Raw genomic sequence first — 18,692 nt, 5'->3', positions numbered from 1 at the left:
CTGCATAATCACACCAATTTAAATTATTTTGGTAATTTATGTCAAAATACCTGTCAGCAAGTATGTGTGTAACAATACAGACACGCACAAATTTCCCCCCCAGGAGTAGGGAGTTAAAGAAACCCCTATGACAACCCAGTTCCTGTTTCTCTGTAATGCCATGACAGGTCTGTATTGATCCATGGATGGATACAGATCCTGTGGTCATCAGCAGGGATTGAATCTGAAACCCTCAGCACCGAGGATTAAATTAATTCCTGTCCAGAGGTCCTGCACAACATCTATGATCTGTGAACCATTTTATAATTAGTACTGAGGCTGCACCTATGGGCTATACACTGTACAGATGTAATAAAAATTTTCCCTGTCCCGAAGAACTTAGTATAAGAGAAGAAGTGGGGAGGGATAGCCCAGTGGTTTGAGCATTGGCCTGCTAAACCCAGGGTTGTGAGTTCAATCCTTGAGGGGGCCATTTAGGGATCTGGAGTTAAAAAAACAAAAACAAAAAAAACAAAAAAAAACTTGTCAGGGACAGTAGTACTTGGTCCTGCTAGTGAAGGCAGGGGACTGGACTTGATGACCTTTCAAGGTCCCTTCCAGCTCTATGAGATAGGTATATCTCCATATATAAATAACAGGTTGATTCAATAAATCAGAAGTGTAACATAACAAAGAATAGTACAAGCAGTAGTCACAGCATTCCAGCTGCCTAATCATTATCAAGGGTTTTTTTTGTTGGCATTATGTCAGAGGAGAGTTTTCAGAAGACGCTTAAGTGAACATAAGTGGTTCATAGTGGTCAATATAGGGGTGAATTTAGTTCCTACCATGTGAGATAAAGGAGTACAGTAGAGTTACAAACACCAGAGTTATGAACTGACCAGTCAACCACATACCTCATTTGGAACCAGAAGTATGCAGTCAGGCAGCAAAGACCTCCGCGCCCCCCCACCCCCCCCGGCAAAAAAAAAAAAGCAAGGCAAGGAAACTCTGCTTGTTTCCTTTAAATTAAGATGGTTAAAAAGCAGCATTTTTCTTCTTCATAGTAAAGTTTCAAAGCTGTATTAAGTCAATGTCCAGTTGTAAACTTTGAAAGAACAACCATAATGTTTTGTTCAGAATTACAAACATTTCAGAGTTATGAACACTGTCTATTCCTGAGGTGTTCGTAACTCTGCGGTTCTACTGTAACTTAGCTGTCAGTAGCAGGCTCTTATTATTTTGATACAGGCTTAGGAGAAATGATCACATGCGTTCAGCCATTTTTGCACATTCTATATTGGAATTCATGTGCCTTTTGGATTTTGTCTATTCTCGTGTACACTACAGTCCACTTAATAAAACTGCATTTATGGTGAAGGAAACTCCCAAATTTTCCATGTAATCCACCATGCAAACAATTCAAGTTATAGATGGACCTTTCTGCTTACAATGAAGCTTTTCTTCTGGGGAAAAAATGACTTCACTATGAAAGGACTCTACTGGAGTGTCTTTGTGGTTATATTTACTTGGGTTTAATTTGTATTTCAATATTTCTCTGAGTTCCCTTTTACTTTTTTTATCCAGAAAAGTCTTTTCAAAGTAAGTGTGTGTGTGTGTGTGTGTGTGTGTTGCAGAAGGCTTTCCAAAGCATTGAATGTGTAGCTTTAAAATACCATCTGTTTTGTTTACAGCTTCTGTAAAATTATTTTACTTGTTAGCATTAAACAGACATGCCAAGGAAGTGAATTCCACAGTAATGTATGTCTCAGTTAAGTGAGGGTTTTTTGAGAAAATCTTACGTTGTGGCAGGTAATTAAAGCCACTGACCAGAAAGCAAAAAGAGAGGACTAGATACATGTGAAAAATCAGATATTGCACATAAAATAAGACAAGGGGCATGAATGATACTTTCTTGGATTACCAATGAACACAAGTGGTTAGTGATTTCAGCTAACTTAATAGCATGATTGAGGTGGTGAAGATAAAATGTAATTAGCTTAATAGAATTCTTGCGAACACTTTTACACTCACCTCTCAGAGGTGGGGACCCAGTCTTCTTACTTGACTTTAAAGTGTCTGAACATGTTTTGGCACTACATGTATAGATTTTAAGAACATAAGGTTCTTATGAGAACCATGAGGTTTTAAAAATACTTTTTCAACTAATATTAAAACTTTGTGAGCATCTTTGGGGAATTCTAGCATTGCAAGTTTTTTCTCTAACTGTGAACGGTGATGGCAAATACAATTAGTTGTTGTCTTCTCACTAATATTAAAAAAAAAAAATTGCTATGAAGAGTCAGATTTTTGAATTCTGTTTCTCCCCATATTTTAAGGTTACTTTATTTATTAACAGTTGAACATAACCTGGATTATTGCAGTTTGCGTGGGGATTGGTGAATGAAGCAAGATGTTTGTTTTTTCCTAGATTAATGTTCTTCAATCTAAGAGGAGATCAGAGATCTTAAAATCGGTAAGATCTTTACATTTTATGTGTAAAATGTCTGATGAAATCTGAAATATAAAAAATAAACATTGGAGACTGCAAGTTGCCACCCTCTGATCAGCGACCTATATAACATGAATTTGTCTGTTTGCTTCCATGTCGCACAACCACCATCACAACTGGCATGCTGGCTGTTGGTAGCAAGAGAGGCTAAGACTGAGTGGGCATGTGAACTACACTCTATCAGTATGCCTGCACTGCAATCGTAGGTGGGATTGCAGCTCATGTAGGCACACCCATGCTAACTTTAATTTAGCTAGTGCAGCTAAAAATAGCAGTGAAGACATGATGGCTTGGGCTTCAGCACAGACTGGACAAATCTGCCCAGAAACCTGGATATGTACTTGTTGTGCTAGCTGCGCCAAGATCCGCGCCACCACATAGTCTCTGCTATTTCTAGCTGTGCTAGCTAGGTTAAAGTTTGTCCAGGTATGCCCACCTGAACTGCACTTGCAACTCTGACTGCGGTGTAGATATACACTTAATGGTGATCCCTTCATGTCAGGGTTGAGGAATATCACTAAGGTTTTTACTGCTATTGTGTATGCTGTACATGTTTTGTAGCGAAACTTGAGTAGTTTGGTCTCCATTGCTTTCGATAAGGTACCCTTTGGGAAAGCTGCATTCACTTAAAAATAATTAATACTTCTCCCAATCTGTTTTCAAGATTGAGTCTCTCATTTCCTTAAAGTGGCACCTTTTTACCTGAAGAAAATAGATTGGGACCATTTGAAGCTAATATACATTTTTTCTTCAAATCTCACCTGTCTCTTGAGTGTCCGAAGATACATAACTGGAGACAGTATCTTTGACTTTGTCCCTTTCACATTCCCCTTTCTTCACATCCTTTTTTCGTGAGATTGTACAATTCACTTAAACTGTGAGAGGTCTGGTCATTATTACAAACCAATCTTTTTCTCTGTGCCTTTGGAATCCTGGATATCTTCCCTTCTTTTTTCTTACAATGTATGAAGACCGCTTGATGGTTTCTTCTCTTGTTTTTGGTGAGTCGACTTTGAAGTCCCAGGGAAGCAGATTGTGAGCTATTTTAGCTGTAATTGTAGAAGTTATGAATCCTTAACCAACAGATTTTGTACCTTCCAGTTGGTTTCTTAGGTGTTTGAGCTGCATAGTTTTTAACAAAAGTTTTAAACAATCTGACTAAAACATGATCTCACCTGTCAATTAGGTTAGCCCATTTATGAAAGATTTAACTTGGTGGGGTGATTCATTTCCTACTTGACCCTCGTATAGTCATTTAGACCTGTGCAAAGTGACCACAGAGTGGGTATAGAACACTACCAAGTCAGAATGGTGGTATATTGCACCCACCTTGCACTTGCTTTGTACTCATGTGTATCTCCACGAAGTGCAGGGCAGTGGTGAATTAAGCCCTGCACTTCAAGCTTGTTTGCGAGAGTTCATTCAGTGTGAGTTATGTATGTAAAATCTGATAACGCTCTATTTAAAACTCCTTTCTAATGTATACTTTTATTCTTTCTTCATTCTAGATGTTATCCTTTATGTATGCTCATCTGACCTTCTTTCATCAAGGCTATGATCTGTTTAGTGAGCTTAAGCCATACATGCATGATCTCGGAGCACAGGTAATGTTACAATACAACTCCTGAATTAAAATGCACATACTAATTTGTGTTCGGGAAAACTATTGGGGAGAACTATGTATGTACCAGAGCCACTGTACATTTATTCAATGAAAGTGGAAACTTTGGGGGATAGCCACGATGAAGGCATATTGTCAGCATAAAAAGCATACATTTTAAAATGTGTTACTAATTAAATGCAAAAAAAAGTTAATACAACATTAAGGCTGCACATAAAAATAATTTGTATATTTCCTTGCATTTTTCAGATTTCCCACAGCAAAATTAATTTGTCCATGTTCCACAAATATAGTAAAATCTGTCCCGGTTTTGTTAAGTATGTTCATGCTGTTCAGTATATACTGTAAAATGTACAAGTTATGCAATGTGTCAGTTAGTATTGCTGCTGGAAACTTAAAAGGGATACTGTCAGCTTGAAAACTGTTTAATTTTAATAACGTTTTCAGTGTTGCTGCTGTGTTGGTCAGAGTGTCACAGCTCAATATAAGGTGGAACAGATTTAGTGTAACATTTTATGTTAAACAATCGGTTCTACTTTGTATTTAGCTGTAACACTCTGAATACCTTTCCCTGACCTGAAAAAAGCTGTGGATAAGCTCGGAAGCTTGTCTTTCACCAACAGAAGTTGGTCCAAGAAAAGATACTGCCTCACCCATCTTGTCTCTCTTATTTTAATAATTGAGGTAAAACTGATTTCAGGTACTGGCTCTTCCTGAAGATTTTTTGTTTGTTTTTACAATTACATTTTCCTATTTTTAAGTATTTCTCTCTTCACTTGTATGAGAGACTCACCCAAGCATGGGAGTTGGCTACAACTAATTACTAGGGCTGTCAATTAATCACAGTTAACTCAAAAAAATTAATCGCGATTAATCACACTGTTAAACAATAGAATACCAATTGAAATGTATTAAATATTTTTGGATGTTTTTCTACATTTTCTAATATATTGATTTCTATTACAACACGGAATACAAAATGTACAGTGCTCAGTTTATATTTTTTATTACAAATATTTGCACTGTAAAAATTATAAACAAAAGAAATACTATTTTTCAATTCAACCTCATACAAGTACTGTAGTGCTATCTCTTTATTGTGAAAGTGTAACTTACAAATGTAGATTTTTTTTTTGTTACATAACTGCTGCACTCAAAAACAAAACAATGTAAAACTTTAGAGCCTACAAGTCCACTTAGTCCTACTTCTTGTTCAGCCAATCGCTAAGATAAACAAGATGAATTGAAAAATACTATTTCTTTTGTTTTTAACAGGCCAATAAAAAATAAATAGAGCACTGTACACTTTGTATTCTGTTGTAATTGAAATCAATATATTTGAAAATGTAGAAAACATCCAAAAATATTTAAATAAATGGTATTCTATTATTATTTAACAGTGCGATTAATCGCAATTTTTTTAATTGCTTGACAGCCCTACTAATTACACATCGGAAACACTTAAATTGACTATACGTAAAGTGCTGCCAAGTGCATAGGGCACACACACTTTAAACTTAGCTACAATAGATGGTTTGTGGTTTGGAGCGTGTGCATGCATACATGCATGTTTGTGTTTGCAAATCACTACTGTAGATGCATTGCACTGGTATAAAAAGTGACTTGCAGCAGTGTGGCTTCATATGATTTCAAACATCTACACTCGGGGTTTGCAGATGTGCAGCTGTGGTGATATGGGAAAAAAGTGTAAGAGGTGCTTTATTAAAATACAGATATTTTCCTTGATCTCTTTTCATTAGGGTTGTCTTATGTATTACTTTAGTAGGTTAAAGGTTCAGATAAGTGTGTGACCTTTTTTAGCTGTCTCGTGTGCCTTTTAACCTCCATTTGCTTACTTCTTTATTTTTGATTCTGCAGCTTCAGTGTTATAATGTAGGTTTTTGCATGTAATTTTCTTGTTCTTTAAAAGAAAGATAGAAGAATTGTCTTGTCTTCATAGTAACTTTAGATTTTCCCAGTGAGGCTTTGATGTTTCCAAATCACTTACCTTAATGGGGGTAAGGGGAAATGGGGGGGAGGGGAGGGAGAAAACTTGTTTTGTAAAATATGAATCTTGGAATGCCTACAATAGATTAGAAATGCAACAAAGATTGTGGCAAGATCCTAAAATTGTGCCATTTGCTATTTTCCCCCCATCTGTACTTTCTTCTATTATGTTAAGATCATGTCTATTTTTTGCTGCGAAGGATGTGCTTGTTTAGTTTCCATGAGAGAGTTACAGTTGTTATATGATTTGTACTGGTAGCAGCCCCTATATTTGACAGGTTAGAAAGAAGGTATATTGTGGCATTCCAGAATGGGCAGGGATTCATTAGACTCTACAGAAAACTTTAGCAGATACCTGCTGATCATGCTCATAAGTGAATTTTCAGTTGCTTGTAACCAATTTGGTTGTAGATGTATTTCAAAATGGCTACGATTTACAGGTTGACTTTTGAAGTTCAGCTGATTTTAGCTGTCTCTACAGAAGAAGCATGGCATTAATGTTTTCAGTTAGAAAACCATATTCCTTTCATAACTCAAATATGTGACATGATTTTTCTCAAGCTTTCAGCAATAGCATCACCCTTCAGTTGAAAGCAGGGATGGGAAATGTCAGTCCAGAAGAGACTAGTTCAGAGTTTGAGTGGGAGACCTTAACCAGTGTGTGCTGCCTGGGGCTCAGTGTGTGCCCTCCATTCTCTCTTCTGCCACATGCCAGGGTCCCCCAATTTCCCTCTGCCAGGGAATCTGTGTGCACTGCATTTGCCTCTAGCTCCCATATCAGGGTTCCCCATTTTCCCCCCATGCTACTGGCTCTGTGTGTGCCCCTTCCCTCCTCCCCCATACCATGGTCCCCTAATACCCAGAACTCCTGGTGAGGGGGAATCCCCTATTCCCCTTCCCCCGTTCCAGAGTGCCCCACCATGGCAGGGGCTGTATGCGCACCCCCTTACTCCTTTCCAGGCACTCTGTCTGCTTCCCATTTCCTCTGCATCTCACAGCAGGTTTCCCCATTATCATGTCAGGGGCTCTGTGTCTATCTTCTTTTCCTTCCCCAAAGTACAGCGCGCCCCCCCCCTCCCCCCAGGGGAGCAGGCAGGTGGCTAGGAGGAAGGAAAGAATGAAGCCTCCTTCTCTTTCCTATCCCTCTGGCTGCCTCTGCTGACTGACATCTGTCCCATTGCTCCCAGCAGGGAGAGCAGCTATTTCTTCTCTCTCTCGGGATGTAAGTCATTCAGGGTGTCAACATGTTAAATTCTGTTGGGAGGATGAGCAGGGATAGTGTTGTTCTGGAAGATGTGAATGGGTATCATTTACTAGTTGGATCTATAGACGATTTCAGAGGTGCTTAGAGCTGTGGCTTTGCTAATCAGGTGGCAGGGGCTCGTGCCCCCCCTTTTGGTTTTCTGAATTCCATAGGGCTCTACCCTTTGAGGCCTGAACAATCCCTGAAATTTTGAAATTGATCAGATATGGTATTCAGATGTCATGTTATAGCCAAACAGAAATGCTGTCGAGTTGAGCATATGGTCTTTGCAAGCTCAGGCAGTGATGTGAAAGGATTCAGCTGCAAAAAATCAATTTAGAAAATGATTTTGTGCCTTTTTTGAACAAATAACGGCCATACTGGGTCAGACCAAAGGTCCATCAAGCCCAGTATCCTGTCCTCTGACAGTGGCCAATGGCAGGTGCCCCAAAGGGACTGAACAGACAGGTTATCAAGTGATCCATGTCCTGTCACTCAATCCTAGCTTCTGGCCAACAGAGGCTAGGGACACCATTCCTGCCCATCCTGGCTAATAGCCATTGATGGACTTATCTTCCATGAATCTATCTAGCTCCCTTTTGAACCCCGTTATAGTATTGGCCTTCACAACACCCTCTGGCAATGAGTTCCAGAGGCTGACAGTGCGTTGCGTGAAAAAAGACTTTCTTGTGTTTGTTTTAAACCTGCTACCTATTAATTTCATTTGGTGGCCCCTTGTTCTTGTATTATGAGAAGGAGTAAATAACACATCCTTATTTACTTTCTCTATACCACTCATGATTTTATAGACCTACGTTGTATCCCCCCTTAGTCGCCTGTGATTGGTTCCCCCTGGGGTGCCATCTGGAGCTGGGGTACCACTGAGCCCTCTGACCCACCAGCCTGGGCTCCCTCTGCACTGTGTTGCTGTGACAAGCTGCAAAGCCCTCCAAGCCTGCACTTTCACTAGCATTCACACACGTAGGAACACACCCAGCTGCAGTTACATGCAGGCTCTCTAACCACCAGCCTCTGACTTCAGAGCAGTACGTCCTGCCCTGGTCAGATCTGGCCAGTATATGGGTTTAACACCTGGTCCGCCTCTCCCTCTCCTCTCCAAGCTGAGATTTTCCCCAGACACCTTAGTTTATTAACTACAAAAGACAGATTTTAAGTGATTATGAGTGATAGCAAACAGATCAAAGCAGATTACCTAGTAAATAAACAAAACCGCAAACTGAGCTTAATGTACTAGATAGGTAGGATATGAATTAGCAAATTCTCACCCTGAGTGATAAACAGGTTGGCAAATTCTTAAGGCACAAGCTGCCTTGGCTTTGCCACTTGGGTTTCCCAGGTTTTCATACACAGGCTAGCAATCCCTTAGCCTGGGACCATCACTTCCCCCCTGTTCAGTCTTTATTCCTCAGGTGTTGTAGGGAAAGTGAGGTACCATCATGATGTCATTTCCCCCCGTTTTATATCTTCTTCCCACTCGCTGGAAAGCTCTTTTGCTGTGCCCTGGGTCAGACAGTTCCCATTGTGTAGTGCTATCGCTGAGCAGTTTCTATTGTACACAGTTCCTGGGGTAATCCTTGTGCTTGTGTGCATTTCCTCAATAAGCCATTAACATTGTTTGGCCTTTTAACTGTTGGACCTGAAAGGCTGCTTGTGGGTGTGTTCAACCTCAGAACATGTTTCAGTAACACATACATAGCCAAACTTCATAATTTCACATATGACGATAGCACATACAATCCAATGAGAGATTCATGTCTAGCAGAGCAAGACTTTTAGGATGATAACTGGTTTTAGTACTGCAGCATCTTCCACCGTGTGCAACGGGGGGGGGGGGGAAGAGTGCTGGCAGGAAACCGGGTACAGCTTCCAGATTCTGAGGCCAGTTTTGTGCCAGCCCTGGCCCTATGAAGTGTAGAGCAGCCGAAGGCCTGTTCTAAACATGGCCAGGTAGTAATGGAACCCCAAGGATAGCTGGAGTAAAGCATGCTCTGGACACCCGCTGGGGGCATAGGAGCCAGCTGCAGAGCCTCTCTTCCTTCTGGGAGAATGGCAAACAGAGAGAGGCGGCCAGTCTCCATTCCTTTTGCATTGCCGTAATGGTAGAAAGGAGCAGGGCAGGGCAGAATTCCTCACCCATAGTTTACGCAATGACGTTCTCTACTAGGGATTCTATTGGTCAGGTACTGTGCCCTTCTCCACGACTGATTTGTGGTGGAGAAATGCAGTTGCGCTCTGATACATACAGCTTTGCTACCCCAGTGCTGAGGTAGGGCAAAGGCTGTGTCACATGTGCAAAATTGCTGGTCATCACTCTGTTTAGTGCCAGCTCTGTTAGTCCTCAAACCATAACATCTTTATTTGCATTAATGTTCAGTGATCTTGTAACAATGATTGGGGCTGAGGGAAGTATATTATTATTTTGGGGTAAAAGGACCAAATTTCTGTACTTAATTTTTATAGGATGTTGAAAAAGTCTAAAGTCTACAACAGTATACAAAATATTATACCACACGCTGTGTCATACCAAATAATTTGTCAACGAGCTTCCACCTCCACCTCGTCAGAATACCTTTTAACCAATCATATATTCATAGATCTCTCACAAGTAATTCTGGGCAAAAGCACTGACATCAGTCACACTATTATCATAGTTTTACTGATATTTTATTACAAGACAGGTTTTACATAGTGATATTTTTTTTATCTCAAGACATTTGAATGTTTATTTTTTTTAGAAATATCTCCTGTGTGCCATGTTTTCTGCAATAATCACTATTTTTACAACATCTTGGAAGCCGCAAACAATCTGAATAGCAATAGAACCTTGCCCTATTTAATGCTGTTTCAGGGAGCACATGGGAGCTCTCTATTTTAAAAAAGCTCAGGTGGGACCGTCACCACCTTCTTTTTGGAGGGGAAAGTCACCAACCTCTCCTTCTGTCTGGCGTTCGCTGCTGCTGCTGCTGAACGGACCAGTCAGCCAGCAAGAGCAGCTGAAGCATGAGTCATTCCTTTCTTCAGAGGCTGAACATGTCGTCAATGCAGTGTACCAGTCGCATATCCCTGGCACCATACTATTCTTGGAAACGTTTTCCTTAGATCCTAAAGGAAATGTACACCTATCAAAGAGGTTTTGTGTCAGGAAAATTTGTCCTGTTAATTCAGAATGGTAGTAAAATGCTTTAAACAGGACTTTAGTTGATAGTAAAGGTAAAGCTCTCTGATCAAGGAAGTGACTTTCCTGTGTATAAGACAAAAGTCATGCAATGTCTAGACATAATGTATTTTTTCTAATATGCATTACAAAGTCTAAAGAGCCAAATTTCTTTTTCTCTTTACAGCTGGATCGGTTGGGTGTAGATGCTGCAAAGGAGAAGAGAGAGATGGAGCAAAAGCACTCCACCATTCAACAAAAGGTACTTGAAGGAATGTAAAATAGAGAGAAACTGTACGCACATTTTATACATCTGCTTGGTATGTCTCAGCAACAGAGCATCACTGCATTAGAACTGCCAGAAAGTGTCCTTGCAGTGCAGTGAAATAGAATTACAGGTAATTAAATGGAGAGATGGTTTGCAGACATTCGGATTGTGTTACCAAACAAGGTCACAATATTTCTGTGCACTAGCTAAATATCAATTTCACTGTTCTACTGAATTGAGTATATTCGAATGCTGAGAAATCTGACTCTGAATATGGTATCTTGGAGTCTTCATTGCCATAAAGTTAACTTTTTGCTTGCTGTAATTGTTCTATATATAGCAACAGAAAGGGCATCCTCCATATGGCCTTGTAGATGTATGTTCTATTTACTTTCTTCCTGAATTGTGGCCAAATATGATAGTGTTTTGAAGTTGAGAGTATCTGCCACTCTTGTAGACAAACAGTTAAAGAAAACCTATGGGGAAGCTTGGCTTGTATTTCTTATTAAAATGTATATGAATGTGAAAGCTAAACACTAACTGAAAGTTAGTTATTGGCAAATTTGGATATGTACTAACTGGTGCTATTGCATGTTGGGAAAATTGCAGCCGTTTCAAGTGGAACAAAACATCTTCAGTGGCATGGATAGTTATAAAGATCTGGGTCAATATTCATTTTGCTATTGTGATACTAGAATTTAATAAGAAAATTCAGCAGCAAAATGAAGTTGGGAATAGGATGGAAGTTCTATTTTGGGGAAAAGCTATAGCTGGAAAGTAATAGGCTGTTCGAGTACAGCAGCACCTGGCACAGGATTAAGACCTCTCTTGGTACATACTATCAACTGACCGTTGAAGGAGTAAGTTACGTGACTTGTTACCATGAGCTGCTATAATTGCTGTAGGCCCATTGTCCTTACTTGTTTTGTTTTTGTCCTTAAATGCTGCATAAGGCTGCATTGCAGGTAAACGATTTCTAATAAGCTGAGTGGTTACTATGGAGCTTTTATAAAGAAATGCAGTACTTATGGAAACCTGATCAGTTAGAACTTCAAAAACACTTATTGGATCTTACTTCTTGTTGCTGTTCAACTATTGCACTTGAGTTAGGTTAGCAAACTATATGAAAATAATTTAATTCATCAAGTCATCTGTAATTATTTTCTTAATAACGTTACACCATTTACACGGACTCCCAGTGCATTTACAGATGCCATTCGTGCTGTTGTTTTTGCTCTAAAAAGCTCTAGGGTTTAGGACAGATGCTCCTCAGCTCACAAGTCAAGATCACCTCATGTGCTACGATGATAGTGCCTAAATTCATAATTCTGGGGCTTGAAGGAAGACGGTTTTTGGTGGAAAGCCCTTACCTTGAACAACAGCTTCTAAAATTGCTTTCCTTGTCTCTCTCCCCTCTTCAGATCCTTCCACTTTCCTATGCACCAGGTTTAAGCTTCTTGCCTCGCAGGGCCTTCACAGCTCTCAGCTGGCCTAAAGGCTAGATCTTGTTTCTTATGTCATCTCATTTCCCTGTCACTTGGTCTAGAATGCCAGCCCCTTGCTGTCCCATTTCTTTCCTTCTCCCATTCCCATCACCCTACCTTCTTCCATGCTGCCCCATAAGCATGAGCCCTCACAGTGTTGGCAAGCCAAGCACTTCCCTCCTCCCACCAATCTTCACATCCCTCCTAAAGGTTCACTTATTCCCACAAACACTAACCTTCAATAAAAAGTGTGTGTGTCTGTGTATATAATTCAAAGTTTTAACTTGACACCTTATCTAGGTCTTCCAGTGTGTCTGTATATTCTACTTTGAGTACTTGCTCATGTCCATTCCATGTTGCACGCATGCCATTTGCACCTTTGCCGGAGATTTTTCCCTCAGTGGTATCCGTTGGGCCGTCTCTAGCATCCTCTGGTGCTGCACGCTTAGGCACTGGTATAAGGGGCCCCACGGACCCACTCCCTCTCAGTTCCTTCTTACCATCTGTGATGGTTACTGGAACAACTCCTCTTGCTTTGGCAAGGCGTCCTTCAGTATTTTCTTCTCTGTATCCTAGTTTATTAATCTTAGTCTAGTTGTAGCATAAATATTGTAAATAACACTAGTGTAGATAGTTAGAACCCCTCCTGTGGCATGCCAATGGCTGTGAGCAACCCACATTCCAGTTGTCTGAAGTGTCTGGGAGCGGCTCACGTACAAGAGCATTGTCAAATTTGTTGGGAATTTAAGCCTTGTACGAAGAAAGACAGAGGGTAGATCGAGGTCTATCCTAATAGAAGCTGCTTGCATTTGGCACAGAGCACTTGGGCCTCGGTGCAAAGCGCTCCTCCAGCACCGCACATATCCTGGTACCATTCTCCATCTCTGGTGCTGAGGAAGAAACATAAAAAGCAATGATCAGCGAGAGGGCGCTCGCTGGTGCCAAAGAAAGGCAAGCAAGGGGAAGGTAGTAGAGTGCAACCCATGTCGGACCACTCCACCCCCTTCCTTCTGCCCCCCCGGTCCTGTGGTGACACCGTTGACTCCGCCCAGAATGTTGAATCTGCTGTGGGGCCCCTTGCCGATGCCAAGAAGTCATTATGGCACCAGTGGTGCCTTCAACCCTGGAGGCCTTTGCAGCAGCCAAGGACTTATTACTCCTGGTACCACCAACACCAGTGGTACAACCACCAGCTCCGATGTGCATGAGCAGGAGAGAGGGTGGTGCTCCGAGCTCCTTCCCGGCACCGGGACCTTTGATACGTTCCAGGGGCAAACTGACCCTACTTTCTTCTATGAGGTCATCCCCAGTCCAGCACTGGTTGCCAGACCCTCAACACTGATTGGTGGAAGTGAGGGTTACCGCTCCTTTGTGGTCATCTCAGGATTCCTCCTCACCAAGGTGGAGCCCTACACCCATCCTAAGAACTGCCATCGGTACCCGTCTTATGTGCCACCGGACCCTGGTGAGGTTCTCCTCCCAGGTACCTGGCCAGGTGGACAGGGCCTATCCAATGGCCATTCTGGAACCCATGAGGGTTTTCCCTGGTACTGCGTCCGTCTCCTCACCAGTTCTACTCGGTTGCTTCTGAGAGGAGGGCTCCTGCACCACTCCATTTGGCAATGAACCCAGTACTGACACGGGACATGGGCCCCATTGAGGTAGTTGAGGCTGAAGAAGAGGAAGTAGTCCCCCCCACCCCCTGGTACAGGCCTCTTCCTCCTCCTCCCATTTCTGGGCCGAGCGGCTCACTGCCGCAAGACGACTTTATATCCTATCAGGAGCTTCTAAAGAGCATAGCAGCTACCCTGGGCCTGGAGCTTGAGGAGTTTAAGGAATCATCCCACAGCTTCATTGACATTGTGGCAGCAGCAGCACCATATAAGGGGGTCCTACCCATTAATGAGGCTGTAATGGGTCCGGTCAGAGCCCTGTGGCAGACCCCGTCTTCTCTCCCTCCCACTTCAAAGAGCGCAGAGAAGAAATACTGCGTTCCAGCCGAAGGGTATAAGTACCTATACTCTCGCCCCCCTCCTGGGTCCCTAATTTATCGGCGGCCAATGAGAGGGCTAGACAGGGCCAAGCAAGTGCTACCCCCAAGCAGGAGGATACAAAGAAACTCAGTCTGTTTGGGAGAAACATTTATTTGCCAGGTGGACTATAGCTATGCATCTCAAACCAAGAAGCCCTGCTCGGGAGATGCAAAATAACAACTTGTGGGACTCCGTCCAAATGTAAAGACTCCGTGCCTCAGGACTCAAGGCAGGAATCCTCTGTGCTCTTAGAGGAGGGAAAGAAGGTTGCCAGAGCCTCTCTCCAGGCAGCCCTGGACGCAGCTGACACAGCGGCCAGGCCAGTGGCCTTTGCAGTGGCTATGAGGCAGTGTTCTTGGCTGGAGTCTTTAAGGCTACCTCAGGAGGTCCAGCAGTTGATTCAGGACCTCCCTTTCGAAGGCTCATTGTTGTTTTTGGAGCAAACAGACACAAAGCTCCAAGGCCTGAAGGACTCAAGGGCTACCCTCAGGTCGTTGGGCTTCTAGGCTCCAGCCTCTTTGAGGAAACACTTCAGGCCTCAGTAGCCAGCCTGTTTTTTGGGCTCTGCCACCAGGACCTGCTCAAAAGAAGAAGCAGAGGTTACAAGCACCATCAACTGCTTCCATCTACCTCAGCCTCGGTGCAGGGGTCGCATAGGTACTCTGGGCGGGCCCAAGCAGCCCTTTTGAAGGTGCACCTGAGGGCACTATGCCAGCTCCTGCTTTGGATCCTGCCCCCCTTTGTTTTTGGACCAATTTTCCCACTTCAGCCTGGTGTGGTCCCACATCACATCAGGCCACTGGGTGCTAAATACAGTGGTGGGCGGTTATACCCTTCAGTTTTCATCCACCTCTCCCTTCCACCGCCCATCACCATTCCTCTTCAGGAACCCTTCTCACAAACAACTCTTAGCCTTACGGGTGAGGACTGTGGAAGAGGTACCTCAAAAATTGAGAGGGAAAGGGTTTTACTCCCAAAATTTCTTAATCCCAAAGGCCAAGGGGGTCCTTGGTCCCATCCTGGACCTGCGTCACCTCAAGTCAATTGTCTAAGAAACTGATGTTCCACATTGTCTCCCTAGCCTCCATCATCCCATCCTTGGATCCAGGGGACTGGTACACTGCCCTCGACTTGAAGGATGCTTACTTTTACATTTCCATCTTCTGTGGCCACAGAAGATTCCTCAGGGTTATAGTAAACCAGACTCATTATCAATTCACTGCTCTCCCTTTTGGCCTGTCCACGGCCCCTGGGTTTTTACGAAATGCATGGCAGTTGTAGTGGCCTTCCTCAGAAGGCAAGGCATTCTAGTCTACCCATACTTTGACGACTGGCTGATCAAAGGCCAAGTAAAGAACAGCATCAGCCTGGGCCAAGCCACCTTCCGAGTACTGAGCCTGTTGATAAAGGAACAAAAGTCGACTCTCATTCCAGTACAGAGAATAGAGTTTATTGGGGCAGTGTTCGACTTGAACAGGACAGAGCCTTTCTTCCGGAGGCTCTGTTCCAGACAATGTTGGACCTGATATCCAAGGTCATGGCCATCCAATCACAACAGCCCACATTTGCCTCATGCTCCTGGGACACATGACCGCGTGCACTTGTGGTACGGCCTGCAAGTGTGGTTAGCTTCAGTGTACTCACCAGACAGACACCACTTAGACTCGGTGCTCACTGTTCCAGCCCTGGTCCTCGCCTCCCTCGACTGGTGGAAGAGCCCCTGTTCGGCGATGGCGGGTGTCCCCTTTGTTGCCCCCCAGCCGTCACTGTCCATAGTGTCTGATGCTTCAGACCTAGGTTGGAGAGCACACTCGATCACCTCAGGACACAGGGCCTGTGGTCCCGGGAAGAACTCTCCCAGCATATAAATGTCAGGGAGCTCAGAGGGGTCTGCTTAGCTTACCAAGTGTTTCTTCCCCAAATCACAGGCAATGTAGTACAAGTGCTGATAGACAAACCCTCAGCCATATTCTACAACAAGAAGGGAGGAGCACGCTGGCTCCCTTTCAGACGCTTCCTGTTTTCAGGGGCAAAGCTTCTATTCTATGCATTTCCTCAGTTTCTCTGGTACACAAGGTCCTTCTAAAAATCAAGCAGGACAAGTCAAGAGTTATTCTTATAGCCCCAGTGTAGCCATGCCAACACTGGTTTGGCATGCTGTTAGACGTATCAATAGCGCTACCGCTCCCACTCCGCCTAGACCTGACCTTGCAAGATGATGGCTGTTTACTCCACCTGAACCTCGTGTCCCTTTACCTGACTGCATGGAAGCTCCATGACTGAACCCGGAGGAGCAAACCTGTTTGAAACAAGTTTGACAGGTCTTGCTGGGTAGTAGGAAGCTGTCCACTAGAGCAACCTACCTCGCTAAGTGGAAGCATTTTCTTGATATGGTTGTCCCAACGAGGCCTTTCTCTGACTCAGTCTTCCCTTCGGTCCATTTTAGACTACTTGTTCCACCTAAAACAAGGAGGTCTGGCATTCACATCTGTCAAGGTGCACCTAATAGCAATTTCAGCCTTCCACCCGTCAGTGGGGGGTAGGTCATTTTTCTTTCACGAGATGATAATCCACTTTCTTAAAGGGCTAGAGAGACTTTACCCTCAGGTTTGTGAACTGATTCCCATGTGGGATTTGAACGTGGTCCTTTGAACGGCTAGTATCGTGTCCTCCGCTGTTTCTCTCCTGGAAGGTTCCCTTCCTGATAGTGATGACCTCAGCCAGAAGGATTTCTGAAATCGGGGCCCTTATGTCAGAACCACCGTACATGGTGTTCTTGAAGGCTAAGGTTCAACTGTGCCCCCCATATAGCCTTCCTGCCAAAGGTGGTCTCGCAGTTCCATAGCAACCAAGCAGTTTTCTTGCCAGTCTTCTTCCCAAAGCTGCACAAGAATTCAGAAGAGCGGCGACTTCACTCATGGGATGTTAGTTGTGCCCTTGCCTTCTACATTGAGAGGGCTAAACCATTTCGCAGATCCACACAACTCTTTGTGGCAATAGCAGAGAGGATGAAAGGACAACCAGTTTCACCAAGAGATTCTCATCCTGGATAATCTCCTGCATTGGGGCACGCTATGAGCAGGCGAATGTTCCACCGCCTGCCATCTTGACCACTCATTCCACAAGAGCCCAGGTCTCTTCAGCAGCCTTTCTGGCCCATGTTCCGATCCAAGACGTCTGCAGTGCTGCAATCTGGTCATCAGTGCATACTTTCTCATCCCGCCACGCCACCACCCAGCAGGCTCAATGACGCCAGGTTCGGGAGAGCAGTGTTGAAGTACGCATGTCCATGAACTCAGAGCCCACTTTCTTGGGTACTGCTTGTGAGTCACCTAATGTGGAATGGACATGAGCAAGCACTCAAAGAAAAAATGGTTACTGACCTTTTGTAACTGTTGTTCTTAGATATATATTGCTCATGTCCATTCCCCAACCCACCCTCTGTCACTGAGGGAAAAATCTCCGACAGTGGTGCACACGGCGTGCACACACCTAACGTGGAATGGACAAGAGCACCATATCTCAAAGAACAATGGTTACGGAAGGTCAGTAACCGTTTTTGTGTAGATGGCAAGCTCTTCAGGGACAGGACTGTTTGTGTATATAGTAATCATAATTAATAACTCATTTCTCAACTGGTTCGACAAAGACTTGGTTTGTTGATCTTGTTGAAAGATGTATTTTTTAATTTTGGCTTTTCCTGAGAGGTTGGTGTAAAAGTGGTGGGGCTGGGTTAGATGTGCTGGGTAGTCTGATTTTGCTTTAGGTAAGATCTCCATTTGTTATGGTTTAATTTATGTCTGCAGTATGTGCATGGACCTGACAAGGATGCTAGAAGCAATCCATACGTATAAAAATACAGTAAATGAACTTTTCTCTCATATGCTCGGGTACATGGTGGTTGGTGGAATAAGATGGCAACATCAGGTATATTCTAGGACCCTTTTTGCTATAAATTTACAGATGGAAAAACAAGTATTTTAGCTGCCAAAAGGGAATAGGCAGCCTTCAGCGAATAGTATTGTCAGTCTAATGTGAGACTGACAGAGCTCTTGTTTTCTTAGAAGTCTGATGCAGCCGTGAGTTGCAGCAACAACTTGTTGAGTTATTAAATAACTTTGGACTCACTAAGTTAATCCCTTTCTCTCAAGGCCATAATAACTTTTTGTTTTGTAACATAGTTTGTATGATGCTGTGAACACAGCAATAATATGGTAAAATATGTTTTTACTGTATTCAAAGTATGTTTTTCATTGTATTCAAACACTATTCTTCCATGTAAAAAGTAAACTCCTAGAGTAATGCTCAGGAGGGAGCTTGAGGGAGGGGAGATGGATGAGAAAAGTATCATAGCAGTCTCCTCCAGCCAA

The 18,692-nt window shown here is 43.1% G+C and overlaps 1 protein-coding gene across 1 annotated transcript in view; it reads left to right on the top strand.

The window, feature by feature from the left end:
• The window catches only part of ACAP2 (ArfGAP with coiled-coil, ankyrin repeat and PH domains 2), a 119,572-nt gene that overhangs the window by 49,262 nt on the left and 51,618 nt on the right, over positions 1–18,692 (top strand). The window contains exons 7-9 of the mRNA XM_065410377.1: positions 2,411–2,455; positions 4,000–4,095; positions 10,725–10,799. Coding sequence (XP_065266449.1) covers positions 2,411–2,455; positions 4,000–4,095; positions 10,725–10,799 — 216 coding nt within the window. The remainder of the gene's footprint in view (positions 1–2,410; positions 2,456–3,999; positions 4,096–10,724; positions 10,800–18,692) is intronic.

The sequence above is a fragment of the Emys orbicularis genome, chromosome 9, assembly GCF_028017835.1.
Source record: "Emys orbicularis isolate rEmyOrb1 chromosome 9, rEmyOrb1.hap1, whole genome shotgun sequence".
Classification (NCBI taxonomy): Eukaryota; Metazoa; Chordata; order Testudines; family Emydidae; genus Emys; species Emys orbicularis.
The sequence above is the reverse complement of the archived record's forward strand: the minus strand, read 5'-3'. Positions and strand labels throughout refer to the sequence as shown.